Here is a 25600-nt window from a genome sequence, read left to right on the forward strand (position 1 = left end):
GTTGGGTAAATACTATTACATATGTCATGTCAACTTTGTAGACAAAAGAAAATACCAATACAATAACCTAATTTCCTTTTATTTTAAATTTACGACAATATTGAACATTAATTATTATTTTCATATAATAAAATATATAAATGGAAGGTCAACGTAAGTAATTTTTAAGTTATAGAATAGTTAAATTAATGGACATATTACAGAGATCCAGGATTATTTCCGAAGAATTGTGGAGCAGGAGGAGGATGTCTCTGCAGGAATTGCAGCAATTAGAACTTTAATGGAATTTATTAAACAGTCAGAATGTACGAGCTCTGTTGTTAATTTTGTGTTGAAAAATTATGGTTGAATAATACTTGGAATATATTTTCAGCAGGTAAACATTTTCAGGTGCGACTGTACAAGAACTGGAATCCAAAATTAAGACTGCAATTGAAAATATGAAAAATTCCAATTTTCCTCTTGCGGTAATAACCTCAGGCTGTGAGCTGTTTTTAAGATTCATCACTTTAGTAGGTTTAGATGCAGGTGTAAGTTTCTTGATTTTTTCTGAAATTTTGTTATTTTTTAAATTGAATTTCACATAGAGTTTTGGAGAATGTAAAGCCATAATGTTGGACCGGGGCAATTTATTTTTAAAAAAACTTCATGAAGCTCGAGGAAAAATTGTCAGATTTGCCTCCAAGTTTATCATGGATGGATCGGTAATAATAGATGAAGCTCACATGAAATCTGAAATAAAATTATTATATAAATTACCATAATTATATTAAATTAAATTTTAGAAAGTCCTCACACATTCTAGATCTCGAGTAGTTCTGCAAACACTCTATCAAGCATTTAAACAGGGCAAGAGATTTGAGGTTTTTGTTACTACTTCTGCACCTGACAATAGTGGGTAAGTTTCATTTTGTGCTCAATAATAATATTTCCTCAGTGCCAAATTTACATAACAGAAAAACGATGCATAAAGAACTGAAAGCTAAAGGAATTCCTTCTACCTTAATCTTAGATTCTGCAATAGGATATATAATGGAACAGATTGATTTTATAATGGTTGGAGCTGAAGGGGTTTTGGAGAGTGGCGGTATCGTAAACAAGGCAAATCAAGGAACCAAAAATTATTTAAAATTGTAAAACTAATCATAATTAATGTTTTAGGTTGGCAGTTACACCATGGCAGTATGTGCTAAAGAAATGAAAAAGCCCTTTTACGTGTTAGCGGAAAGTTTTAAATTTTCTCGTTTGTTCCCATTAAACCAACAAGATTTACCTGCAGAATATAAGGTAACAATTTAAACTTTTAGTGCATTAAATGGATTACATGGAAAAATTTTTAGTATACATCGAAAGTAAGAGAATTGAAAGATCTTAAAGCAGCTCATCCTCTTGTGGACTACACGCCGCCATCTTACATTACCCTCTTGTTTACTGATTTGGGGATTTTAACGCCTTCTGCGGTCAGCGATGAATTGATCAGACTTTATCTGTGAATAAAATTGAATAAATCGGTGAAAAATGAAACTATTTATTTATTATTGTATTCAAAAATATATATGGCATAAAATATCAAATCACAGCAAATAACAACAGGGGCAAACATACTTCATACACGAAAATAGATATTTACAACAGTTAGAGCTGGAAACATTTTTATAAAACTTATAAAATAGTAATTTCTGAGAATTCACTTACAAAAACGTTTATATAGCATAACTAATAATGTTTGATAAATATTTTAAAACCCTCTTATGTTTAAAAGATTTCCTTTAACACTCGACAATATTAATAATAATTATTATATGGACAAAATTAAATCACAGATTTATATGTATACTCTGAGTATTAAACTTATGGAGTTGTGTCATAGTACGTGGCTCTACGTCAATTTGTCAAGAAAAGATGCAGAACGATCTCTTTGGCTTATAGCTAAAATGCACGAAATAAAAAGTAAGACCTACAATAAATATGTCGGAGGTGTCACCCGTTGGCCTAACATTTTCCTGTTATGTGCAAAACCTTTGATTACTTAATATTACCTATCTAAGACTTCAGACATGTTCAAATTAATACAATTTATTTTAAAAGAATTCTCTTTAACAGCGTTCATGAATTAGCTCCTCTATGGGGATGGCCCATTGAACACCTTGTGTTAAGACAGCTGTCATATAACTGGCAATTTAATTAAATGGAGATTGTATGGTCAGAGTGAAAAACGCATTATGATTCACGAATAGTAAGTGATGTTATCTTAAATTTGCGAAAAGAATCGTTGAAAAAGGAAAAATCTTACATCTCTAACTAGGCACATTTGACATAAATTTAACAGAAACATAACTTAAAACAAGTTTGTAATTAAAGATAGATCTTAGTTAGGACATGTTGCCTTTAAGGATGACATAACACCACAAGTTTAATACTCCGACTTTATATTAAAAAAATTCTTGGTTAGCAAAAAGTGGCCCTATAAGCGCTACACAATGTTTCGACCACCGTGTATATCTGCTCAAAATTGGGGCGATTTTCTGGTTTGTATTCCCAACATCGCAACATCAGCCGATACATTTCGTCAGGAGTATTGTCCGGGGCGGGCATTCTGTAACCTGATCAACACTGGTTCAAAAATAAATGTTTATTTTAACAACTTACCGCCATCGATCTTTTCCCTCGCTTTGGAATTGTTCATCCCCGCATAGGGCGTTCCTCCTCTTGAGAAAATTTCCCAGCAAAGGATTCCATAACTCCAAACATCACATAAGGAGGTGTATTTTCCTAAAAGGATATTTGTCACCTGTGTATTTATTACGCAAGATAAATTATACCAAAATTTAAAGCCTCTGGTGCTGTCCACTTGATAGGGATTTGTTTCATGCCGTCTGAAACAATGTACTCTTCTTCTTCCCTCGACATTCCGAAGTCGGATATTTTTACAATATTATTAAACCCTGCAGGGGATAATAAGGTTGTTAACGTGTAGTTTTATCAAACCCGACAAAAGTGATTTACCTACTAAACAGTTCCTAGCCGCCAGATCACGATGAATGCAATTCTTTGATTCTAGATACCGCATCCCAGCAGCGGCATCCAGACACATTTTCATTAGCTGCGCCTCCATTAAAGTTGCCGTTTTTTTCCTCAGAAACGTTAACAAAGAACCACCTGAGCAAAATTAATATTTTTACCCAATAAAATTAACAATAACTGATTGAATGTCAACTGACCAGGAACAAGCTCCATAACAATCATAATTGGCTGCTTCTGAACGCAAATCCCAATAAGCTTAACGATATTAGGGTGGTCGTATTGTTTGAGAATTCTCCCCTCTTGTAGAAATTTTTTCTTGTGCTCCTCAGGTAGAGTCACCCTGCACGTTTTCACCGCCACAATTTCGCTGCTGTTCTTCAGTTGGGCCCGATAAACATCACCGAAGTTGCCCTAAAGACAATTATTATTATCAAAAATGTTCTAATTTATTTTTAAATACTCATTACTTTTCCAATCTTGTCCAGTAATATGACGTCATCGTTGTTGAGTTCCCACCTCTCCCTTGGAATGGGTTTGTGCAGTATGGCACCTGATCTTTGGGTAACGGGCAAGCCACTGTTGAACTGATAAATAATCAGGTCTCGAATAGTCGGAAAGGCTGGCCCTTCAAATCGGTAATGACCCTCTGCAGTAGTTTGAACTATGAAATGTTTGTGTCCTCCCCAGCAGACCGATAGGACCGTCTGACTCTCGTCATTACGGGTAGTTTCTCTTACTAAAAAGTCTCCGTCTTCGGTCAAGAGTCTCACAACTTCTTCTCGAGGTAGAACCCCATGGAACCACTCCTCGTCTACCATGGATTTATTGGTTGTAAGCGAAACCTGGAACATATGGTAATGCTCACTAAGTATCTATAATTAGTTTTAATAATAAGTTAGTTTTTAATAAAGGTCGCAAAATTGGTTACTTTAGGTTAAAAGGTATATAGCAAGGAATAATTAAGAGATTCAGTACCATGGCAAACATCGATGTCTGTTTCAGATTTGCTTTATAAGACCACAACAGATATACATAGGTGTCTACTAAAATTTTGTTATGTCAGGTTGAGCCGGCTCAAATGGCAAGGGTAAAACTTGTGGTGCATACCGTGACATGATGAAATATGTGCCTATGTTCGGATGGCTTAAGCAGACACTTTAAACACCTTTTTTAACCCGCCATTTATGCCTGCGAATCGAGTCTGCTTTGATCACCTGGTTGAAAATTCTAGCATAATGTCATGGCAGCATCAGTGTGTTTACTTTGTTAGGCGGTCTGGGAATGTGTTAAAAGTTGGTTAAAAGGGCGATGCGTGAAACAAGATAAATAGTGGATATCTCATGTTAGTTCAAATACAGCTAATAATCCAACACCTACGGGGTCGCCTCCTTCACTCCTGGGCGCAGATTCCCTGCGCCCCTTTGTTCTAGGCGGCGCTACTGGGGATGAAGGGGCGCTTCTCCGCCTAAACGGTTTGCGAAGCGCCCTAGGCAACATACTAACCAAACGGTGGGGATCGAAATTCGTCAAGTGTTTGTTTAGTGCAGAAATTTGAGACCCTCCACCCTAATCAAGTATATACTCGCTATTAATTTACCACTTTAAAGGTTAATTTAAAGGCTAATAATTAGTTAGTACTTCAGCTTGATGGTTCTTATGGTAGTTAATTATAGTTCTAACTACGACATCTTAGTAAGTAAAATAAATTATTAATTAATATCCCACTGGATTGCAGAGTTCAGACGTATCACAGCATACTAAGATGAAGTATCAGATAGTTTCAGACATACATCATATAATTTCTTCTGACTCAAATTCGTGTAAAGCAGAGAGAAATATATGTATAGATGGCCTCGGTTTTGTAATACGTCATAATCGATGTTTTACGTGTATACAACGTACCAAAAAACTAGATATGATTTATGTAAATTTCTTTGACTCTCAATTACTTACTTCCTCAGTGGAATTTTCGATAAATGCAGGCTGATTATCGATGGAAATGTCGCATCCCGAAGGGGCCTCTTCACAGCCCAACTCGTTCAAAGCGGCCTTGATGAGTTCGGTCTGCTTGACCATCTTTCGTTCCTGACATTTCAGCTCGTTTATGTCCTTCCTTGAGGACTCGAAACTCAGTGATAACCTACACAACTGATTAATACACACAGAACTTCCCACAATATTTTAATTATTACCTATTGTTAATTTCGTTAATAGGGGTAGTTTTGCCGTTGACTAAACTTTCCCCGTTATGTCCGTTGGTGAGGCACGTCCGTTTTTCCTGATTCTCTTTAATGCTACTCTCTAATTCAGTCAGTTTGTTCCTGAGCCATTCCACCGTCAAATTGTCCACGGTTAGTTGGTTGGGCTGCAGCTTCCCTGCAGATTCTTCCACCAGACTCTCATCAAAAGCGAACTTTACCTGTTCGGTGGGGGTTGTCCTAGATTTGTAGAATAGATACTTTAATTGAGCTCTAAACCAAATAATGTATTTGACACTACTTACTTATACCTCTCCGTGAAGTCTTTGTACTCATCTATGGGCTTTATCGAGTCGATGCTTTGATGGACCCGACTATGGCACTCTCGGAATTTTTCGGAGGACAAATCCGAATTGCTCGCTATGTCGCTAAGAATTTGTTTCCTAGATTTACGTTTAATTATTAAATAGCTATCCGATAAAATTATTTACAAACAAACCAAGTTAAAATAAATGCTTCTTGAAGGGACTGCTGGTGCTCCAACAATCCAGGCAGTAATACTGTCCTAAAGTCTTTCTCGAATTCGGCAGCTTCGCAGAGGAGCAACACGTATTCGTTGTGGGTCAGATGCAGTTTGCGGCAGGCCTTTTGGTACTTGTCACGGACTTCGTCTAGTTTCCTTCCTCCTCTGCCAGCTAGATAGTTTCCAAATATATATATTCTTGTCTGGGAAGAATTTGCTATAAACTATTACTACATAACACACGGGCACATTCGACTATCTTGCTTGTACGAAAAACTTGATAAATTTCCGGTTAAAATGTTGTAATTTATACAAGAGAAAGAGTGGCAGCTGCGTACTGGTCAGTTGGGTGAAAACTTCAGTCGATTCGCACCTTAAAGCCTTGATACTGAAATCGCTGCCAAGTCTATTTTCGATTTTTCGAGTGATATCGTATACGTCAAGGGGGCATGAGGATTTCGTTCAATAGATGCTGGCATTTTTACGTAATTCTGTAATAACTGCATTCTACCAGCAGCAATGAAAATTACATATTTTCTTGTAATTAATCACTAGAAGAAAAAGGAGTTAAGGATATGTATAAACATCTGCAGAGATTTTATGGTGATTGCTTTCGGTATTGTACCGGTAATTAGCACTTCACCATACCCTTTGGCGCATAATTGCGTGCAAAGTAATTGCACGTTACAAAGCATTTTGTTTACGAATTATGTTTATTTGATGGGAACATAATAAGCAGCCAGTGAGAATTTTATGGCTGAAGATGGAGTGTAGTTTATCTGATTAATCGTCTCCATAAGCTCCCAGTCAGTCAATCAAGGATCATTATTGACACTCACCTTTAATGTAGATCTCTTCAAATTTACATCTCATCAGTTTGTATAACTCAAAGTATTTCTGGTATTCGGTTTTCTTCCGGACAACTTCATCAGATAACTGAAAAAATAACTAAAGTAAATTGCTAATTTCAAATTCCTGCATTTTATAGGTATCTTCCCATAAACCCCCATGGTGCAAAATCCCTTTTTGCACACTCCTTCAGCGCAAATTGCATGTTATCTACCTGCAATGGACTGGTTTCAAAAACGACTTAAACCAACAAGTTTCCGTTTCTATAAAATTGGCCGCACTTAAGGCTGACCCATGGTAGTACCAGCGGTACCACCAGTAGATCTTGCGGTCTAATATTGGTTCATTGACTCGAGATGTCGCGTACTGCTGAATGGAGGTGATTGTCTGCCCTCGTTTACCGAGACTCGTGTTACAGATGGTCAAAATGTAAACTGAGAAGATAATTCGATCATTATTGATGACGCTTCTCGATTGCGCTCACCTTTGTGAGTAAGTATTTTAGGCTTAATTCGACTCTGGATCCCTCATTTTAGGGTGTGGACATACATGTCGAGGGCTCTCTCAAGACAGAATTCCAAAAGTTACTTACATCAGGTGATTCTTAAATACCTGTGTTCGTATGATGTACCTTTAAGTGTATTAGGTTGTTGTGGAAAAATCCTGCATAAAATAACATTAAATAAACGTTAGGAGTGGCGGGTAATGGCACCAATAAAACGAGTTTTCGTTCGCTGTTTGGTTTGTATATGTAGAACTGATGGCTAAGAGAAATCGTGAATTTATAATTTTTCGGGTGTAATGCGGCAAATCTCGAGGTGTGTTTCGAAATTACATTTTGAAGTTTCGGTTTAGCTCGTGGTTGGAAAAATTCAGTCGCAAATGAAATTTAATTAAGAGAAATACGCTCGAGTCAAGATTTAAGCGCTCCAATATTTCCCAGAGAGTAACATAATTATACAGGTCCCAAAAATGCTAAACTCGTTCTTACCCATGCCTTCCGAGAAAACCTTTGTTGTCGCGGCGCGATATTTGAGAAATAAGCCGACGATGGGCTTTTGCCAGTCTGCTACAACGAGATTGGAGTGATCTGGGACAAAGAAGACATCAAAAGAGTAATTAAAGATATGTTTAGGGGTAAGAATCACCAGTTGTGATTCCTATTGTTTAATGTAGGGATGTTATTTGTCATGTCAGAATTCTGATAGTTTAATGAGGAATTCGCCTCTTCTTCCCCCGTTAGAAGCTCCGCGATATATCTAAGTATCTATACGGAAACGCTCTTTATATGCATGTTTAATACAAATCAGAACAACCCCTCTTTTCTAAATTACCAAGATTCGGGGTGGTTGTCGAGATGAAGAAAAGGGGGTCAAGAGAAAACCACACCACTAAAACGCCAAAGGGTTATTATGACGTCACATTCTATCAGGGATCTATGAATGGTGTACAATGAGCCTTCTGCCTACATACCGTTTGTTTGGCATTTAAATATGAATAAATATTTAAATATGTTAAACATGTAATAAATGTTTCATACATCTCTTGCTGCAGATAATCTTCTTTCACGCCAATAAAAACACCGTGACCGAACGCGCTTCGAAAAGAGAACCAAGAAGGAATCAGTCACCCTCGATTTCCATAACAATGGGAGGTGGTCGGTCACTATATGGTGTTTAACTCTATAAAGAATAACCGAAACCGAAGTAGGTCCGAGTTACGGGCTTTGATAGGAAGTGTCGTTTTTAAATAACTTCGGTCAATCACGACGATTATAATGAAGAATGTGGTTCGAAAATCCTACATTCCTGCACATCTAAAAATAGAACTTTCTCAATTACTTCAATGAACTTGGAATTTTACTTTCTGGCAGCTGCGACAATTCTCATACAGCGTTTCCTGCATAGCATGATCAATCAAAACACGCAAATATTAAGAAATTATTTCGCACAGGACGTCTCTATTTTGTGTAAATTCGACATGGGTGTCCTCAGCACAAAGCGCTATTTTCGGCAAATCCGCAATGGCTTTATGGCTTTGTCTTTTTAAGAGGAACTTCAGGTAAATGGACGAAATAAAACTGTCTTGATTCTATAGATGAAAGCCGTTCTACTCAACTGGAACTAACTTAAACTAATGAAAATCGGCGGAGAAAACGTACAGTGACGTGGTGGCGTATTATTAAACACATGAGCGTATTTGTTTGGGAGATTACGAAGGATAATAATTGTCCCTGACGAGTAAAATTTTACGAACGTTTTCCTATCTTTAAATTCAGATGGAACCCAGATTAACCGAATCTTTGGTGAGACTTTGGCCCATTAAACAGGCGCCTTAGCGAGAACGGCTTCAATTTAAAGCGGCGGTTGGTTGCGGTTTTATTAACTTTTTCTTTTTTCCCTGAAGACCATTAATAGGAAACTACCTACCTGTAAAACGTGAAACATCTTATATAAATGGTAGACATTAACAGAAATGCCAAGGTTGTAGGAGAATATTCACACGATGATAGCTCTGATAAACAAACAAGATGATTGTAGTTCTATATAGGAAGTTGTAGGTATGGAGGATTATTTTTAATTAAAAAAAATTGCAACAGCACTGACAAACACTTCGCTCTCCAATCTTAATTGCTTCAATTGACTTTTTTGGCCTTTACTAGAGAGTCACTCGACAAAAGCTTAAAGCCCAATCATGTTTAATGGGTTTCATCTTAGCTGGAAACATTTAACCGAAGTGAATAGGTTGTGCTAACGTTTAACATTCTTAACTCAATATGGGCATAAGACATTTACCTAAAATCGAATCCGAGTGAAGTTGAGGGAGGATCAATTAAAAATGTTTTATGGTAACAATGTAGGCCGAAATCGTTAATCTGACAAACAAGAAAATAAATACAGAAATTGTTGTTATTCGAAACGAATCTTCGAAGTAAAACATAACATTAAAACCGGCAGCGAGGCCCAATCCTACTAAATCTATAATTATGGTTTACTAAAAATACTACCAATGATCTCACCAAGATATGTGTAAAAAGAACTGGGTTCGGGTTTTTCTTGTAGTTTTGAAAAGAAATTTCACGAGGAAACAGTAAATGGCAACAAGGCATTTTTATTTTGTTGAAAAATTGTCGCGAGATTAACAGGGGTGACGTAGGCTATTAAATGGTGGTCGATGTTGTCAAATTTTGACACGTATCTAATTATCTAAAGAATTTCAATGCAGGATGAATTTAGTGTAAACATCAGGGCTTAGTGCGCATTTGTGTTGAACATTAATGGGCTTTTAACCTACTTTATCTGAGAACATATTTATGCGACTAATTAAAGTGTTGCATATTGCTTTTGGAACTGTTAACATTAACTCATATAGATATTATTTATAGCGTTTACAGGTCGTATTTTTATCCATTGCCCGTGCAACAAGCCGGAAAGTGTGTTGTGCAATATATAAGTCACGATTGTTGGTTAAATTGAGAAGAATATCAAATAGGTTCGTTTACACTTGGATTGAATTATTAAGGTCTGGCTGATATGCTGAAAATTTCCTCTCTAAACATTGTACAAACAAGCCAGGTGTAATAAAACCTAATTCAAAGTGCGACACGCGTAAGCAAACATGACACTGAGGCGAATATAAACATGTAAAGTGCTTGTATCTGTTATCGATATGACCGCACAACATGATTATTTTATTTATTTGTTAATTAATATATATGATGCATGCACGTGAAAAGGTAGTTCTTATGTTCCCAGGCATTGTCTAAGGCCGACAAAAATCTCTATTCGGGCCTTGCAACTTGAGGTCAATAAATAGAATTTTACAACGTTGTAAAACCACACCAACGACGGCAAAAACAGAGCAAAAGCAAAACCTTCATATTGCGGATACTGGTGCAATACCCGACAAAGAAGTAGTATTAATTAGTTGCTGTTCTGAGAACGGACACAGCATCTATTGAGATTCAGAGTTGCGAAATCATCTCACAGAGAGATGCCGAGCCCATTATAGAAAGCGTCGTGTTCAGTTATAATAACAGTTGTGAGTATTCACTTAAGCTTAATAATTGCCCATATATGTATAAAATGTCAAATATGTAGTTGTCATCGTTTTAGTTACTTATAATATGGGCCTATCAGGGGCTCAATTTTTTGCTTTGGGAAGGAGAACATGTCATGAAGAATGACGTCAAAATTGCTCATCAAACCACCGCCAGCCCGCAGAAGGTTAAAAAACACATGTCATTTTAACGTCATTCCTGGAGAGTAGAATGCTTCGCGATCAAGAATCCTGTCTCAGTTATTATCTAGAAAAGTTCACGCATGTATCACGCAATATCTAATTAACATTAATAAGTTCATCTATTGTAGAGATTTGGCTGACACTTGATTGACGATCGGAATAATTTATTAATTTTGTCAGAAAGCTGAAAATCTAGAATAAGTATAGCATATGAGCTCATAGAGAATTGTGAGTTTAATTGTATATTAAAACACTTAATTGTGTATTGAAATAAAAAAAAAACATTACTTCCTGCTCTACATTAAATCAAAACTAAACAGGCGCAAAAGCAACTTGTATGTTTTTTAATACCGGTAAATGTGTGACCAATTCATCCGGTTAAGTACTACCAATGAACTTGAAACAAACATAATAAATGCCTAAGTGAATGGGTGTTAATAATCCATGAACCGTTGAAAACTGGTACAAGCTAACTAGAGCAACTTTTTAGCACAAATACAAGACAGATTTCAATTTTCAAAATAACTGACAACATTAATAAAATAAAATTTTAAATTTGGATTTCATGCCTCATCCGGTAACATTGGTTCAATGCCCTAATGCCTACTTGTCAAAGTCTTACATTCCTGTTGAAAAACAAATGCTAGGTGCGGTGTTGCTATTTGATTGAACTGACGCAGATCAAGAATGTTTATTTCCCCAGATTCAAGATGATGCAAGATGATGATTTAGTTAGGAGTAATATCCAGGTTCTCTCTTTAATTTGCCTATCAAACAGTTTTAAAATACTCACATTATTAAACTGCTGCAAAATTCGCATGTGTTCCTCCTGATACGACTTCCTTACTTTCCTTTTCTCCGAATGCAAGGAATTTAAGGCGTCTAAAGCTTTGGTTTCCACGGTATCCGCATTTTGTCTTATCAACTTCGAGGTATTTTCCAATTCCTCCATCATATTTCTCCATGATGAACATACGACACTGCCTGAAACGAAGAAGAAATCCTCAAAACAACTGCTTTTATCGACTTAAATTCAATTTCCACCTTGAACTCTTTTTACCGTAATAATTGTAACAGCGCAGGACTTTCTTTTTGTCTGTCTGAGCTTGACCGGAATATCTCTGCATGCGGTTATCGAAAGGCCTTTGCGTATCGCCACCCGTCAGGAATTAATGAGGAAATAATTAACGCAGTTAAACAAATAATAACGCGACACCTTTTACCATTTGCGGTGCGGATTTGAAGACAATTGTTAACGGTGCGATAAGTGTATGTTATCTTTGATATTTAAGTTAGGTATTACAGGAAGGACACTCCTTTGTAAGTTTTACCGTGCGACGGGAGAATTAATTAAATAGTATGCATACGTTTATAGGATAAATAAACGGAAATAGAAGTTATAACATTACACATTTTAAAAGTTGATCGAATCGAATACGGTTTACATTTTACACAGGTGTCGGTAGATTATATTCACAAGGAGGTTAGGAATGTGGGTTGCAAGTAATAAAATGTATCTGTAACGATGTACAATACGGGAAATTCATTGTGGGAGGAATTTTTCAATAGGAATGCAATCTTCCTAATACTACGATAATGATCGTCTTACGAGTCTTGAGCGTTTACACGAGCAATCTTGAGACTAATGAAACTAATTCGCCAATAGATAGCTACTGATAAAAATCTAAACAGATCAAGTCAATGACATTAAAAATAAAACGGTTCACTCGTATTTTCATTTAAAACAGTCACATTGTGATGCTTACCAACTAAATCATCAGTTCTATCAATTTTGAGTCCCTGAATGGCCACGGAGCTGAGGGCAGTCGCGTACTCCCGGTCGCATTTAACCTTCAAATGAATGCACCTCTTCATGGTGTCCAGAAGTCTCAACTCCGCGTCCTGCCGCGATAAGAGCGCTTCGTGGGCTACTTTGCCCTGCAAATTTGCCGAAAACCCCATGGTCCTCGCTATGCTTTTTGATAATAACCGACCGTTTGCAGATCACATTTTCCCAGCTGCGACAACACGAAACTATGCCGATAACTCTAGCGCGCTAAAACAATTTAACAAATTCACAGATAAGAGCACAGGTACGAACGGAGCACGCATACGCACGTCGAGGACATGGCGAGCGGAAATATTAATGCTGTTGCCCGTCTAAACAAAGAAGCAATGAAGAAGTCAAAATCCTCAGCTGATGACAAATGCGACGTCTTACGATACCCTGAAAAGCTGAAACGCGTTCTGCTGAGACCGACCACGCACTCTTAGTGAGCTGAGCTGACTGGCTGATCGGGTCTTTCTAATTTTAATTGTGAATGCGCGGACCGACCCCAGAAACAAACGCTCAGCGGCATCTCTTGGGTGTACAGGTAACGAGGTGGACAGGTATCAGCAGACTTATATTCTCTTATGCCATGGTACCCTTTTTTTCTTTTAATCTGTTTGGGAGTAACATCTTGCGCCCAAGTAGGGGTTGTTGTAAGGATGAAGTTGCACACTATTCTCAGCTAAAATTAATTGAGAATAACATTCACCCTTCACTAAGGGCTCAGATGAAAGCTTCCGTTAATATCCACGCTCAACAAGAGAATGTTCAAGGATGGGAATTGCACACTATTCTCAGCTAAAACTAACTGAGAATAACATTCACCCGTTACTGAGGGCTCGGACAAAAGCTCTTGTTAACATCACATGCAAGAACAGGATGTTAAAGAAAGTTAATTGCACACTATTCTGAGTTAAAACTAACTAAGAATAACATTCACTCTTTACTAAGGGCTTGGACGAAAACTTTTAACATCACATCCAACAAGGGGATGTTAAAAGATGCAAATTGCACACTGTTCTCAGCTAAAACTAACTGAGAATAATATTCACCCGTTACTAAGGGCTCGGACAAAAGCCCCTGTTAACATCACATGCAAGAACAGGATGTTAAAGAAAGTTAATTGCACACTATTCTGAGTTAAAACTAACTAAGAATAACATTCACTCTTTACTAAGGGCTTGGACGAAAACTTTTAACATCACATCCAACAAGGGGATGTTAAAAGATGCAAATTGCACACTGTTCTCAGCTAAAACTAACTGAGAATAATATTCACCCGTTACTAAGGGCTCGGACAAAAGCCCCTGTTAACATCACATGCAAGAACAGGATGTTAAAGAAAGTTAATTGCACACTATTCTGAGTTAAAACTAACTAAGAATAACATTCACTCTTTACTAAGGGCTTGGACGAAAACTTTTAACATCACATCCAACAAGGGGATGTTAAAAGATGCAAATTGCACACTATTCTCAGCTAAAACTAACTGAGAATAACATTCAATATTTATTAAAGGTTTGGACGAAAGCTCCTGATAGCTTCATACACAACAAGACGATATTAAAAGATGCGAAGTGCACATTATTCTCAGCTAAAACTAACTGAAAATAACATTAACTCTTTACTAAGAGCTCGAATGAAAGCTTCTGTTAACACCACATCTAAAAAGAAAATGTTAAAGCATGCGAATTACACACTATTTTGAGTTAAAACTAAATGATAAGACACATTTATATCATATTTAATCAAGAGCTCGGACGAAAGATTTCGTTAATATCATACCTGACAAGAAGATGTTAAAGGATGCGAATTGCACACTATTTTCAGCTAAAACTAACTGAAAATAACATTAACCCTTTACTAAGGTCTCGGAAGAAAATTCCTGTTAACATCATATCCAAAAAGGAAATGTTAAAGGATGCGAATTGCACATTATTCTGAGTTAAAACTAACCGAGAATAATATTCACCCCTTATTAAGGGCTCAGGCAAAAACCTGTGTGTTAGTTTCGATTAAAATCATCTTGAAGGTAATCACCTTCAAAACCTAGAAAAAAAAAAAAGCATGAAATTTAACACTTAGCTACAAAAGTATGAAAGGTGAACATTTAAAATGGTTAAAACACTCCCAGGACAACTATCTCGATATTCTATTCTCATCACTCCATCTGCAGAGTGGCAACATTGAATGAAGCCTTTCCGATTATTTCTTTTTCGTCGACCTAAAAACTTATGTCATAAATGAATAGTACTCTAGTTCTATAGCGCCATCCCGTGCGTTAGACCACCTAACAATGTCTCTTCAATCACCGGTCACCAACTTGCCAGTCACTAGTTTTACATTCCCTTTTATATCGCTCCTCCCTTTGTTAAATTACCCTCTAACATAAGAGAGTAAAAGTGGAGACCTTATTCCAATTGGAATTGGGGGCCTGAGCCATACTTTCGCCCAAAAGCATCAACCAGGCTGCACTGTAAACTATCAATACAGAAATCAAACACTTCTCTTTCAATTTTAAGCATCATTTCTCATCAAATTGAATGGCATCTTACCCCGAATAGATTAGTTCTTAATGATTCATGTTCCAGCAATTCAACTTCCGACACATAACTTCTGGCACGTTGTTAGGGGCATCTTGGTTTCTAGGGCTTTTGTTTCAGGCAGATGAAGGTCCAGGCTTCAAACTCTGCGGTTTTCGGCAATCCGGTACCTCAGTACCGGCGGTACACTCGCCAACATTAAGGTCTTGAATAGTTTGGATCTCGCCGATTCATGTTACAGCAGTCTGGCTTCCGACGTATAACTCCTGGCAAATTATTAAGGGCATCTCGGTTTTTAGGGCTTCTGCTTCAGGCTTCTCACTCATCGGTTTTCGGCAATCCGGTACCTCAGTACCGGCGGTACACTCGCCAACATTAAGGTCTTGAATAGTTTGGATCTCGACGATTCATGTTACAGCAGTCTGGCTTCCGACATATAACTTCTGGCAAAATCATAAAGGCATCTCGGTTTTTAGGGCTTCTGTTTCAGGCTTCTGACTCTGCGGTTTTCTGCATTCCGGCACCTCAGTACCGGCGGTACACTCACCAATATAAAATTTTCCAGCAGTGTAGATTAAAATCCTTGATGGTCCAGCAAAACAGCTTCCGATATTTCACTTGGTATCGCATCCTTTCCCTGCACTTCACTTCGCGACGTTTACTTTCACGGCACTTCGCGACGTTCCTTTTTTCGACAGATCACTTCGCGGCGTTTCCTTTTGCGGCACTTCGCGACGTTCCTTTTTTCGACAGATCACTTCGTAGCACTTCGCGGCGTTTCCTTTTGCAGCACTTCGCGACGTTCCTTTTTTCGACAGATCACTTCGCGGCGTTTTCTTTCGCGGCAATTCGCGGCGTTTCCTTTCGCGGCACTTCGGGGCATTTTCTTTCGCGCCACTTCGCGACGTTTCCTTTCGCGGCGTTTCCTTTTGCGGCACTTCGCGACGTTCCTTTTTTCGACAGATCACTTCGCGGCGTTTCCTTTCGCGGCACTTCGCGACGTTTCATTTTTCGACAGATCACTTCGCGACGTTTCCTTTCGACGCACCTCAGCTCCTGTTTCAGGCAGATGAAGGTCCAGGCTTCTCACTCTGCGGTTTTCTGCATTCCGGCACCTCAGTCCCGGTGGTACACTCACCAACATTAATGTTTTGAATAGTTTGGATCTCGACGATTCATGTTACAGCAGTCTGGCTTCCGACATATAACTTCTGGCAAATTCATAAGGGCATCTCGGTTTTTAGGGCTTCTGCTTCAGGCTTCTCACTCTGTGGTTTTCGGCAATCCGGTACCTCAGTACCGGCGGTACACTCACCAACATTAAGGTTTTGAATAGTTTGGATCTCGACGATTCATGTTACAGCAGTCTAACTTTCGACATATAACTTCTGGCAAATTCATAAGGGCATCTCGGTTTTTAGGGCTTCTGCTTCAGGCTTCTCACTCTGCGATTTTCTGCATTCCGGTACCTCAGTACCGGCGGTACACTCACCAACATTAAGGTTTTGAATAGTTTGGATCTCGACGATTCATGTTACAGCAGTCTAACTTTCGACATATAACTTCTGGCAAATTCATAAGGGCATCTCGGTTTTTAGGGCTTCTGTTTCAGGCTTCTCACTCTGCGGTTTTCGGCAATCCGGTACCTCAGTACCGGCGGTACACTCACCAAAATTAAGGTTTTGAATAGTTTGGATCTCGACGATTCATGTTACAGCAGTCTGGATTCCGACATATAACTTCTGGCAAATTCATAAGGGCATCTCGGTTTTTAGGGCTTCTGCTTCAGGCTTCTGACTCTGCGGTTTTCTGCATTCCGGTACCTCAGTACCGGCGGTACACTCACCAACATTAAGGTTTTGAATAGTTTGGATCTCGACGATTCATGTTACAGCAGTCTAACTTTCGACATATAACTTCTGGCAAATTCATAAGGGCATCTCGGTTTTTAGGGCTTCTGCTTCAGGCTTCTGAATCTGCGGTTTTCTGCATTCCGGCACCTCAGTCCCGGTGGTACACTCACCAATATTAAATTTTCCAGCAGTGTAGATTAAAATCCTTGATGGTCCAGCAAAACAGCTTCCGATATTTCACTTGGTATCGCATCCTTTCCCGGCACTTCACTTCGCGGCGTTTCCTTTCAAGGCACTTCGCGACGTTCCTTTTTTCGACAGATCACTTCGCGGCACTTCGCGGCATTTCCTTTTGCGGCACTTCGCGACGTTCCTTTTTTCGACAGATCACTTCGTGGCACTTCGCGGCGTTTTCTTTCGCGGCACTTCGCGGCGTTTCCTTTTGCGGCACTTCGCGACGTTCCTTTTTTCGACAGATCACTTCGCGGCGTTTTCTTTCGCGGCACTTCGCGGCGTTTCCTTTTGCGGCACTTCGCGACGTTCCTTTTTTCGACAGATCACTTCGCGGCGTTTCCTTTTGCGGCACTTCGCGACGTTCCTTTTTTCGACAGATCACTTCGCGGCGTTTTCTTTCGCGGCACTTCGCGGCGTTTCCTTTTGCGGCACTTCGCGACGTTCCTTTTTTCGACAGATCACTTCGCGGCGTTTCCTTTTGCGGCACTTCGCGGCGTTTCCATTTGCGGCACTTCGCGACGTTCCTTTTTTCGACAGATCACTTCGCGGCGTTTCCATTTGCGGCACTTCGCGACGTTCCTTTTTTCGACAGATCACTTCGCGGCGTTTTCTTTCGCGGCACTTCGCGGCGTTTCCTTTTGCGGCACTTCGCGACGTTCCTTTTTTCTTCAGATCATTTCGCGGCGTTCCCTTTTGCGGCACTTCGCGGCGTTTCCTTTCGCGGCACTTCGCGGCGTTTCCTTTTGCGGCATTTCGCGACGTTCCTTTTTTCGACAGATCACTTCGCGGCGTTTCCTTTTGCGGCACTTCGCGGCGTTTCCATTTGCGGCACTTCGCGACGTTCCTTTTTTCGACAGATCACTTCGCGGCGTTTTCTTTCGCGGCACTTCGCGGCGTTTCCTTTTGCGGCACTTCGCGACGTTACTTTTTTCTTCAGATCACTTCGCGGCGTTCCCTTTTGCGGCACTTCGCGGCGTTTCCTTTCGCGGCACTTCGCGGCGTTTCCTTTTGCGGCACTTCGCGACGTTCCTTTTTTCGACAGATCACTTCGCGGCGTTTCCTTTCGCGGCACTTCGGGGCATTTTCTTTCGCGCCACTTCGCGACGTTTCCTTTCGCGGCACTTTGCGGCGTTTCCTTTTGCGGCACTTCGCGGCGTTTCCTTTCGCGGCACTTCGCGGCGTTTTCTTTCGCGGCACTTCGCGACGTTCCTTTTTTCGACAGATCACTTCGCGGCGTTTTCTTTCGCGGCACTTCGCGGCGTTTCCTTTTGCGGCACTTCGCGACGTTCCTTTTTTCGACAGATCACTTCGCGGCACTTCGCGGCGTTTCCTTTCGCGGCACTTCGCGGCGTTTCCTTTTGCGGCACTTCGCGACGTTCCTTTTTTCGACAGATCACTTCGCGGCGTTTCCTTTTGCGGCACTTCGCGACGTTCCTTTTTTCGACAGATCACTTCGCGGCGTTTCCTTTCGCGGCACTTCGGGGCATTTTCTTTCGCGCCACTTCGCGACGTTTCCTTTCGCGGCACTTTGCGGCGTTTCCTTTTGCGGCACTTCGCGGCGTTTCCTTTCGCGGCACTTCGCGGCGTTTTCTTTCGCGGCACTTCGCGACGTTCCTTTTTTCGACAGATCACTTCGCGGCGTTTTCTTTCGCGGCACTTCGCGGCGTTTCCTTTTGCGGCACTTCGCGACGTTCCTTTTTTCGACAGATCACTTCGCGGCACTTCGCGGCGTTTCCTTTCGCGGCACTTCGCGGCGTTTCCTTTTGCGGCACTTCGCGACGTTCCTTTTTTCGACAGATCACTTCGCGGCACTTCGCGGCGTTTCCTTTTGCGGCACTTCGCGACGTTCCTTTTTTCGACAGATCACTTCGCGACGTTTCCTTTCGACGCACCTCAGCTCCTGTTTCAGGCAGATGAAGGTCCAGGCTTCTCACTCTGCGGTTTTCTGCATTCCGGCACCTCAGTCCCGGTGGTACACTCACCAACATTAATGTTTTGAATAGTTTGGATCTCGACGATTCATGTTACAGCAGTCTAACTTTCGACATATAACTTCTGGCAAATTCATAAGGGCATCTCGGTTTTTAGGGCTTCTGCTTCAGGCTTCTCACTCTGCGGTTTTCTGCATTCCGGTACCTCAGTACCGGCGGTACACTCACCAACATTAAGGTTTTGAATAGTTTGGATCTCGACGATTCATGTTACAGCAGAATAACTTTCGACATATAACTTCTGGCAAATTCATAAGGGCATCTCGGTTTTTAGGGCTTCTGTTTCAGGCTTCTCACTCTGCGGTTTTCGGCAATTCGGTACCTCAGTACCGGCGGTACACTCACCAAAATTAAGGTTTTGAATAGTTTGGATCTCGACGATTCATGTTACAGCAGTCTGGCTTCCGACATATAACTTCTGGCAAATTCATAAGGGCATCTCGGTTTTTAGGGCTTCTGCTTCAGGCTTCTGACTCTGCGGTTTTCTGCATTCCGGTACCTCAGTACCGGCGGTACACTCACCAACATTAAGGTTTTGAATAGTTTGGATCTCGACGATTCATGTTACAGCAGTCTAACTTTCGACATATAACTTCTGGCAAATTCATAAGGGCATCTCGGTTTTTAGGGCTTCTGCTTCAGGCTTCTGATTCTGCGGTTTTCTGCATTCCGGTACCTCAGTACCGGCGGTACACTCACCAACATTAAGGTTTTGAATAGTTTGGATCTCGACGATTCATGTTACAGCAGTCTAACTTTCGACATATAACTTCTGGCAAATTCATAAGGGCATCTCGGTTTTTAGGGCTTCTGCTTCAGGCTTCTGACTCTGCGGTTTTCTGCATTCCGGTACCTCAGTACCGGCGGTACACTCACCAACATTAAGGTTTTGAATAGTTTGGATCTCGACGATTCATGTTACAGCAGTCTAACTTTCGACATATAACTTCTGGCAAATTCATAAGGGCATCTCGGTTTTTAGGGCTTCTGCTTCAGGCTTCTGACTCTGCGGTTTTCTGCATTCCGGTACCTCAGTACCGGCGGTACACTCACCAAAATTAAGGTTTTGAATAGTTTGGATCTCGACGATTCATGTTACAGCAGTCTGGCTTCCGACATATAACTTCTGGCAAATTCATAAGGGCATCTCGGTTTTTAGGGCTTCTGCTTCAGGCTTCTGACTCTGCGGTTTTCTGCATTCCGGTACCTCAGTACCGGCGGTACACTCACCAACATTAAGGTTTTGAATAGTTTGGATCTCGACGATTCATGTTACAGCAGTCTAACTTTCGACATATAACTTCTGGCAAATTCATAAGGGCATCTCGGTTTTTAGGGCTTCTGCTTCAGGCTTCTGATTCTGCGGTTTTCTGCATTCCGGTACCTCAGTACCGGCGGTACACTCACCAACATTAAGGTTTTGAATAGTTTGGATCTCGACGATTCATGTTACAGCAGTCTAACTTTCGACATATAACTTCTGGCAAATTCATAAGGGCATCTCGGTTTTTAGGGCTTCTGCTTCAGGCTTCTGACTCTGCGGTTTTCTGCATTCCGGTACCTCAGTACCGGCGGTACACTCACCAACATTAAGGTTTTGAATAGTTTGGATCTCGACGATTCATGTTACAGCAGTCTAACTTTCGACATATAACTTCTGGCAAATTCATAAGGGCATCTCGGTTTTTAGGGCTTCTGCTTCAGGCTTCTGACTCTGCGGTTTTCTGCATTCCGGCACCTCAGTCCCGGTGGTACACTCACCAATATTAAATTTTCCAGCAGTGTAGATTAAAATCCTTGATGGTCCAGCAAAACAGCTTCCGATATTTCACTTGGTATCGCATCCTTTCCCGGCACTTCACTTCGCGGCGTTTCCTTTCACGGCACTTCGCGGCGTTTCCTTTTGCGGCACTTCGCGACGTTCCTTTTTTCGACAGATCACTTCGCGGCGTTTCCTTTTGCGGCACTTCGCGACGTTCCTTTTTTCGACAGATCACTTCGCGGCGTTTTCTTTCGCGGCACTTCGCGGCGTTTCCTTTTGCGGCACTTCGCGACGTTCCTTTTTTCGACAGATCACTTCGCGGCGTTTCCTTTTGCGGCACTTCGCGGCGTTTCCATTTGCGGCACTTCGCGACGTTCCTTTTTTCGACAGATCACTTCGCGGCGTTTTCTTTCGCGGCACTTCGCGGCGTTTCCTTTTGCGGCACTTCGCGACGTTCCTTTTTTCGATAGATCACTTCGCGGCGTTTTCTTTCGCGGCACTTCGCGGCGTTTCCTTTTGCGGCACTTCGCGACGTTCCTTTTTTCGACAGATCACTTCGCGGCGTTTCCTTTTGCGGCACTTCGCGGCGTTTCCTTTTGCGGCACTTCGCGACGTTCCTTTTTTCGACAGATCACTTCGCGGCGTTTTCTTTCGCGGCACTTCGCGGCGTTTCCTTTCGCGGCACTTCGCGGCGTTTCCTTTTGCGGCACTTCGCGACGTTCCGTTTTTCGACAGATCACTTCGCGACGTTTCCTTTCGACGCACCTCAGCTCCTGTTTCAGGCAGATGAAGGTCCAGGCTTCTCACTCTGCGGTTTTCTGCATTCCGGCACCTCAGTCCCGGTGGTACACTCACCAACATTAATGTTTTGAATAGTTTGGATCTCGACGATTCATGTTACAGCAGTCTAACTTTCGACATATAACTTCTGGCAAATTCATAAGGGCATCTCGGTTTTTAGGGCTTCTGTTTCAGGCTTCTCACTCTGCGGTTTTCGGCAATTCGGTACCTCAGTACCGGCGGTACACTCACCAAAATTAAGGTTTTGAATAGTTTGGATCTCGACGATTCATGTTACAGCAGTCTGGCTTCCGACATATAACTTCTGGCAAATTCATAAGGGCATCTCGGTTTTTAGGGCTTCTGCTTCAGGCTTCTGACTCTGCGGTTTTCTGCATTCCGGTACCTCAGTACCGGCGGTACACTCACCAACATTAAGGTTTTGAATAGTTTGGATCTCGACGATTCATGTTACAGCAGTCTAACTTTCGACATATAACTTCTGGCAAATTCATAAGGGCATCTCGGTTTTTAGGGCTTCTGCTTCAGGCTTCTGATTCTGCGGTTTTCTGCATTCCGGTACCTCAGTACCGGCGGTACACTCACCAACATTAAGGTTTTGAATAGTTTGGATCTCGACGATTCATGTTACAGCAGTCTAACTTTCGACATATAACTTCTGGCAAATTCATAAGGGCATCTCGGTTTTTAGGGCTTCTGCTTCAGGCTTCTGACTCTGCGGTTTTCTGCATTCCGGTACCTCAGTACCGGCGGTACACTCACCAACATTAAGGTTTTGAATAGTTTGGATCTCGACGATTCATGTTACAGCAGTCTAACTTTCGACATATAACTTCTGGCAAATTCATAAGGGCATCTCGGTTTTTAGGGCTTCTGCTTCAGGCTTCTGACTCTGCGGTTTTCTGCATTCCGGTACCTCAGTACCGGCGGTACACTCACCAACATTAAGGTTTTGAATAGTTTGGATCTCGACGATTCATGTTACAGCAGTCTAACTTTCGACATATAACTTCTGGCAAATTCATAAGGGCATCTCGGTTTTTAGGGCTTCTGCTTCAGGCTTCTGACTCTGCGGTTTTCTGCATTCCGGTACCTCAGTACCGGCGGTACACTCACCAAAATTAAGGTTTTGAATAGTTTGGATCTCGACGATTCATGTTACAGCAGTCTGGCTTCCGACATATAACTTCTGGCAAATTCATAAGGGCATCTCGGTTTTTAGGGCTTCTGCTTCAGGCTTCTGACTCTGCGGTTTTCTGCATTCCGGTACCTCAGTACCGGCGGTACACTCACCAACATTAAGGTTTTGAATAGTTTGGATCTCGACGATTCATGTTACAGCAGTCTAACTTTCGACATATAACTTCTGGCAAATTCATAAGGGCATCTCGGTTTTTAGGGCTTCTGCTTCAGGCTTCTGATTCTGCGGTTTTCTGCATTCCGGTACCTCAGTACCGGCGGTACACTCACCAACATTAAGGTTTTGAATAGTTTGGATCTCGACGATTCATGTTACAGCAGTCTAACTTTCGACATATAACTTCTGGCAAATTCATAAGGGCATCTCGGTTTTTAGGGCTTCTGCTTCAGGCTTCTGACTCTGCGGTTTTCTGCATTCCGGTACCTCAGTACCGGCGGTACACTCACCAACATTAAGGTTTTGAATAGTTTGGATCTCGACGATTCATGTTACAGCAGTCTAACTTTCGACATATAACTTCTGGCAAATTCATAAGGGCATCTCGGTTTTTAGGGCTTCTGCTTCAGGCTTCTGACTCTGCGGTTTTCTGCATTCCGGCACCTCAGTCCCGGTGGTACACTCACCAATATTAAATTTTCCAGCAGTGTAGATTAAAATCCTTGATGGTCCAGCAAAACAGCTTCCGATATTTCACTTGGTATCGCATCCTTTCCCGGCACTTCACTTCGCGGCGTTTCCTTTCACGGCACTTCGCGGCGTTTCCTTTTGCGGCACTTCGCGACGTTCCTTTTTTCGACAGATCACTTCGCGGCGTTTCCTTTTGCGGCACTTCGCGACGTTCCTTTTTTCGACAGATCACTTCGCGGCGTTTTCTTTCGCGGCACTTCGCGGCGTTTCCTTTTGCGGCACTTCGCGACGTTCCTTTTTTCGACAGATCACTTCGCGGCGTTTCCTTTTGCGGCACTTCGCGGCGTTTCCATTTGCGGCACTTCGCGACGTTCCTTTTTTCGACAGATCACTTCGCGGCGTTTTCTTTCGCGGCACTTCGCGGCGTTTCCTTTTGCGGCACTTCGCGACGTTCCTTTTTTCGATAGATCACTTCGCGGCGTTTTCTTTCGCGGCACTTCGCGGCGTTTCCTTTTGCGGCACTTCGCGACGTTCCTTTTTTCGACAGATCACTTCGCGGCGTTTCCTTTTGCGGCACTTCGCGGCGTTTCCTTTTGCGGCACTTCGCGACGTTCCTTTTTTCGACAGATCACTTCGCGGCGTTTTCTTTCGCGGCACTTCGCGGCGTTTCCTTTCGCGGCACTTCGCGGCGTTTCCTTTTGCGGCACTTCGCGACGTTCCGTTTTTCGACAGATCACTTCGCGACGTTTCCTTTCGACGCACCTCAGCTCCTGTTTCAGGCAGATGAAGGTCCAGGCTTCTCACTCTGCGGTTTTCTGCATTCCGGCACCTCAGTCCCGGTGGTACACTCACCAACATTAATGTTTTGAATAGTTTGGATCTCGACGATTCATGTTACAGCAGTCTAACTTTCGACATATAACTTCTGGCAAATTCATAAGGGCATCTCGGTTTTTAGGGCTTCTGTTTCAGGCTTCTCACTCTGCGGTTTTCGGCAATTCGGTACCTCAGTACCGGCGGTACACTCACCAAAATTAAGGTTTTGAATAGTTTGGATCTCGACGATTCATGTTACAGCAGTCTGGCTTCCGACATATAACTTCTGGCAAATTCATAAGGGCATCTCGGTTTTTAGGGCTTCTGCTTCAGGCTTCTGACTCTGCGGTTTTCTGCATTCCGGTACCTCAGTACCGGCGGTACACTCACCAACATTAAGGTTTTGAATAGTTTGGATCTCGACGATTCATGTTACAGCAGTCTAACTTTCGACATATAACTTCTGGCAAATTCATAAGGGCATCTCGGTTTTTAGGGCTTCTGCTTCAGGCTTCTGATTCTGCGGTTTTCTGCATTCCGGTACCTCAGTACCGGCGGTACACTCACCAACATTAAGGTTTTGAATAGTTTGGATCTCGACGATTCATGTTACAGCAGTCTAACTTTCGACATATAACTTCTGGCAAATTCATAAGGGCATCTCGGTTTTTAGGGCTTCTGCTTCAGGCTTCTGACTCTGCGGTTTTCTGCATTCCGGTACCTCAGTACCGGCGGTACACTCACCAACATTAAGGTTTTGAATAGTTTGGATCTCGACGATTCATGTTACAGCAGTCTAACTTTCGACATATAACTTCTGGCAAATTCATAAGGGCATCTCGGTTTTTAGGGCTTCTGCTTCAGGCTTCTGACTCTGCGGTTTTCTGCATTCCGGTACCTCAGTACCGGCGGTACACTCACCAACATTAAGGTTTTGAATAGTTTGGATCTCGACGATTCATGTTACAGCAGTCTAACTTTCGACATATAACTTCTGGCAAATTCATAAGGGCATCTCGGTTTTTAGGGCTTCTGCTTCAGGCTTCTGACTCTGCGGTTTTCTGCATTCCGGCACCTCAGTCCCGGTGGTACACTCACCAATATT

At 41.7% G+C, this 25600-nt stretch overlaps 2 protein-coding genes across 3 annotated transcripts; one reads left to right on the forward strand and one right to left on the reverse strand.

Annotated features, from left to right (window-relative positions):
• The first annotated feature begins 37 nt into the window (after positions 1–37).
• On the forward strand, positions 38–1524 carry eIF2Balpha (eukaryotic translation initiation factor 2B subunit alpha). The gene is made up of 8 exons (XM_066392337.1): positions 38–153; positions 204–305; positions 391–530; positions 588–704; positions 786–898; positions 957–1101; positions 1162–1287; positions 1341–1524. Exons 1-8 carry the CDS (start codon positions 141–143, stop codon positions 1491–1493), a joined length of 909 nt encoding a protein of 302 aa, XP_066248434.1. The 5' UTR covers positions 38–140; the 3' UTR covers positions 1494–1524.
• On the reverse strand, positions 1515–13154 carry FER (tyrosine-protein kinase Fer). 2 transcript variants are annotated; one of them, XM_066392321.1, is made up of 15 exons: positions 12955–13154; positions 12603–12892; positions 11630–11820; positions 6585–6681; positions 5722–5917; positions 5528–5665; positions 5217–5462; positions 4978–5164; positions 4402–4590; positions 3492–3866; positions 3222–3435; positions 3007–3159; positions 2823–2945; positions 2650–2772; positions 1515–2603 (listed from the first exon to the last, which is right to left on the reverse strand). In XM_066392321.1, exons 2-15 carry the CDS (start codon positions 12796–12798, stop codon positions 2449–2451), a joined length of 2583 nt encoding a protein of 860 aa, XP_066248418.1. In that variant the 5' UTR covers positions 12799–12892; positions 12955–13154; the 3' UTR covers positions 1515–2448. The 2 variants fall into 2 exon arrangements, with proteins under 2 accessions (XP_066248418.1, XP_066248419.1); XM_066392322.1 differs by lacking the exon at positions 4402–4590 and having other exon boundaries at positions 12603–13152.
• Positions 13155–25600: the final 12446 nt, after the last annotated feature.

This window comes from Euwallacea similis, chromosome 8 (assembly GCF_039881205.1).
Source record: "Euwallacea similis isolate ESF13 chromosome 8, ESF131.1, whole genome shotgun sequence".
NCBI classification, from domain to species: domain Eukaryota; kingdom Metazoa; phylum Arthropoda; class Insecta; order Coleoptera; family Curculionidae; genus Euwallacea; species Euwallacea similis.

Excerpts from the sequence above, each read along its gene's own strand:
- eIF2Balpha (XM_066392337.1), top strand. Across the intron at positions 705-785 it reads AGTTTATCATGGATGGATCG|AAAGTCCTCACACATTCTAG; the intron begins GTAATAATAGAT and ends ATTAAATTTTAG. Across the intron at positions 1,102-1,161 it reads GTGGCGGTATCGTAAACAAG|GTTGGCAGTTACACCATGGC; the intron begins GCAAATCAAGGA and ends TTAATGTTTTAG.
- FER (XM_066392321.1), bottom strand. The coding sequence starts at position 12,798 with ATGGGGTTTTCGGCAAATTTGCAGGGCAAAGTAGCCCACGAAGCGCTC. Across the intron at positions 6,682-11,629 it reads TTTTGCAGCAGTTTAATAAT|TTATCTGATGAAGTTGTCCG; the intron begins GTGAGTATTTTA and ends TTATTTTTTCAG. Across the intron at positions 5,918-6,584 it reads TGAAGAGATCTACATTAAAG|CTGGCAGAGGAGGAAGGAAA; the intron begins GTGAGTGTCAAT and ends GAAACTATCTAG.